A 2634-nucleotide genomic window follows, 5' to 3' on the forward strand; every position below is an offset into this window, starting at 1 on the left:
TATATATATATATATATATATAGCAAATAAAGTGGAGAGGATATGAAATTGACAGACATCAACTAGTAAATATTCCAGTATGTCTATTTATTCCAATGTATTGGATTGATACACACACACACACACACACACACACACACGTATTAGTGGTACAGATTATCAAATAGAAAGAGTTGGTAATTGCAAAAACAAGGGTGTGGAAGCATATAGGAACGAGTGATCAAATGAGCAAATTGTCTATAAACCTGAATGATGAAACACATGGCATATTATTGATAATATTTTTAACATTTAAATTTTTTTCCATTTCCAGCATCTGTTTGTCATACACCAAGTAAGAAGACTCTTGGAAAAACCAATATCCCACCAAAGTTCAAGTGAGTCATTTTTAAGTTGAAATTCTTGAATAGAGATGTGGAGTTTTTGCAGAAGAATTTATTAAAACCATGTCTACTATTATTTGATTTCCGAATACAAAAATGTCCGAACCTGCAATATCCAAATTCCCACTTTTTACAGCTAAGGCTACTACTTGTCTCTTGGTCAAATAAAACTAACAAAAAAAAACTCACAGATTGCTAATTTTGACCAAAGTCAAAGCATCAAAGATAACAGTAATACAGTAGTGGTGTGTTGCTCTTGTAGATTTCTCAAAACCATATCTCAGCTGCTAAAGTTCATTTATGGTTTTCTCTTAACTTGATGCTCACATATTAATGCCATTCTGACGGTAATTAATGGAGATTACTACTACTACTACTACTACTTACATCTCTCTTTTCAAACCAGCCTGCTCGACACTGCACTCCTGGTTCTGTTGCTTCAGACTTCATGGTTTGAAGTGATCTAAATTAGAAATTGCCAATCAGAATTTCAGGTCTTCTCTCTTACTAACAACTGTTATTTCACTGAATTCTGTGTCTAAATTAATTGAAACAAAGGCAATGTAATTTTTGTGTGTGCTAATCAGACCACAGTGAGTGTTGTACCAAAGGAGAAATTCACAATTTGTTAAATATATCTCAAGAGTTACTTTGATTTTGAAAGGTTTAAAATGTTTTTCAATTTTAAACTGGGCAAAAAGCGTTTTATGTTTGTGATTTCCCAAACTTTTATTATTTTCCTATATCGACCCTTTATTATTTTCTTTGTATCAACCCTGAAATGCTATTTCTATGTTTTCATTTTCATGTTTGGTTTATGTTTTAATAAAAGGATGAAGATTGATCGACGTCGAAGACTATCTCGAAAGTACAGTCCATGTTTGCAGTTAAAATCATCACCTTTTTCTCTCAACAAGACGCCTTTGAAATTGAGTGGATATCGAAGGAGCTCTGCTGCTGCTGTTAAACGTAAGGAACTTTAATAGTTTTTGTAAGTCAGTTTGAGTAAAGAAAAGCAGTTTCCAGGGAAGGAGATTACATAGACACGTAATCTCTGTTATGTAGCTTTTATTTTAAAGTGTTTTCACATCTTTTTTTTCTTTCAATGATACCTTAGATGGGAAAGGTTTTCCAATTGTTTTAACTTAAGCCATTTCATACAAAGGTAATAGCGAGAACACACTTTTAGTTGAGCTTAATCTGTGTTGTTTCAAATATACTTTGAAGAATTACAACACCTCTTTCTCTCTCTCTCTCTCTCTCTCTCTCCCTCCTTAGCAGTTTGGTTAAGCCTTCCTTATATCTTGTCTTTTATCTTTCTTTTCTACAGGTGCCCACTTTAGTAAATTTAACAGCCTGAAAACTATTACAGTACGAGGAGTGAAATTTCATGTGGAAGCTGGTGGGAAGACACTCCGTCGAATGAATACCAAAACTGGATCAGGTAAGTTATGTAGATTGATATGTGGGGTTATTGCTGAAATGCTTCGTTTCTGAGTGTTAAATATTTCATTTGTGAGCAGAGCATCAGATAAAAACTAATTCACTGTAATGTTTTCCAAAAATTTGGATTGTTATTTCATTTCATATTAGTTTTTCTTGTTGGTAATTTAAATATTTTTGCTCAGAGATTTTATTGCAGTAAGAAGAGAAAATAATTTGCATACTAATTACTTTTAATTGCAGGTTCTGCTTCTCGCTTGATGGGACTCAGAAAGCTGAATATTGCTGGTGTTGTGTATACTCAAACATCTGGTGGTATGTTGAAGAGAGTCGATAACCCAACAGTTGTTATGGCAAAGTGAGTTTATTGTCTCCTCTCATAATTTTATAAATATATCAAGTAAAATTGGGCCATAAATCTCTAATTTCAAGCTGTTCCTTTTAACCTTTTTATTACTGAATTTTTAATTGAAATAGGGTGTGTTAACTTAATCCTAAAACCTGAATTTAGATTTGTTTTTTAAGCTTCATTTATTATAATATGTTGTAACATGAATTAAAAGGTTGTTTGCTTTTATTTAGAAACTTGAAAATAGAAAAACATTCTTCAGTTGTTTTTGTGAAGTTGCTTTATATTCCTTTGTGAAACCTCTTTAGATTTTAGAAAATTACTATTTTAAAATCTCACAACGTGAGATATTCAGCAACGATACTTTGTAGTAAAGATTGTTTGACAACATAACATGGCAGTCCTGGTTTAGGACGAATGTTGCTGTAATTTAGCCCCAGGAGACATCGTCTCCAGCTG

The 2634-nt window shown here is 32.6% G+C and overlaps 1 protein-coding gene across 1 annotated transcript in view; it reads left to right on the top strand.

The window, feature by feature from the left end:
* LOC106872170 (zinc finger CCCH domain-containing protein 3) overlaps positions 1 to 2634 on the top strand; it is a 16623-nt gene that overhangs the window by 7237 nt on the left and 6752 nt on the right. The window contains exons 3-6 of the mRNA XM_014919058.2: positions 314 to 377; positions 1216 to 1352; positions 1714 to 1827; positions 2070 to 2184. Of these exons, the coding sequence (XP_014774544.1) occupies positions 314 to 377; positions 1216 to 1352; positions 1714 to 1827; positions 2070 to 2184 (430 nt within the window). The remainder of the gene's footprint in view (positions 1 to 313; positions 378 to 1215; positions 1353 to 1713; positions 1828 to 2069; positions 2185 to 2634) is intronic.

The sequence above is a fragment of the Octopus bimaculoides genome, chromosome 17 (assembly GCF_001194135.2).
Source record: "Octopus bimaculoides isolate UCB-OBI-ISO-001 chromosome 17, ASM119413v2, whole genome shotgun sequence".
Taxonomy (NCBI): domain Eukaryota; kingdom Metazoa; phylum Mollusca; class Cephalopoda; order Octopoda; family Octopodidae; genus Octopus; species Octopus bimaculoides.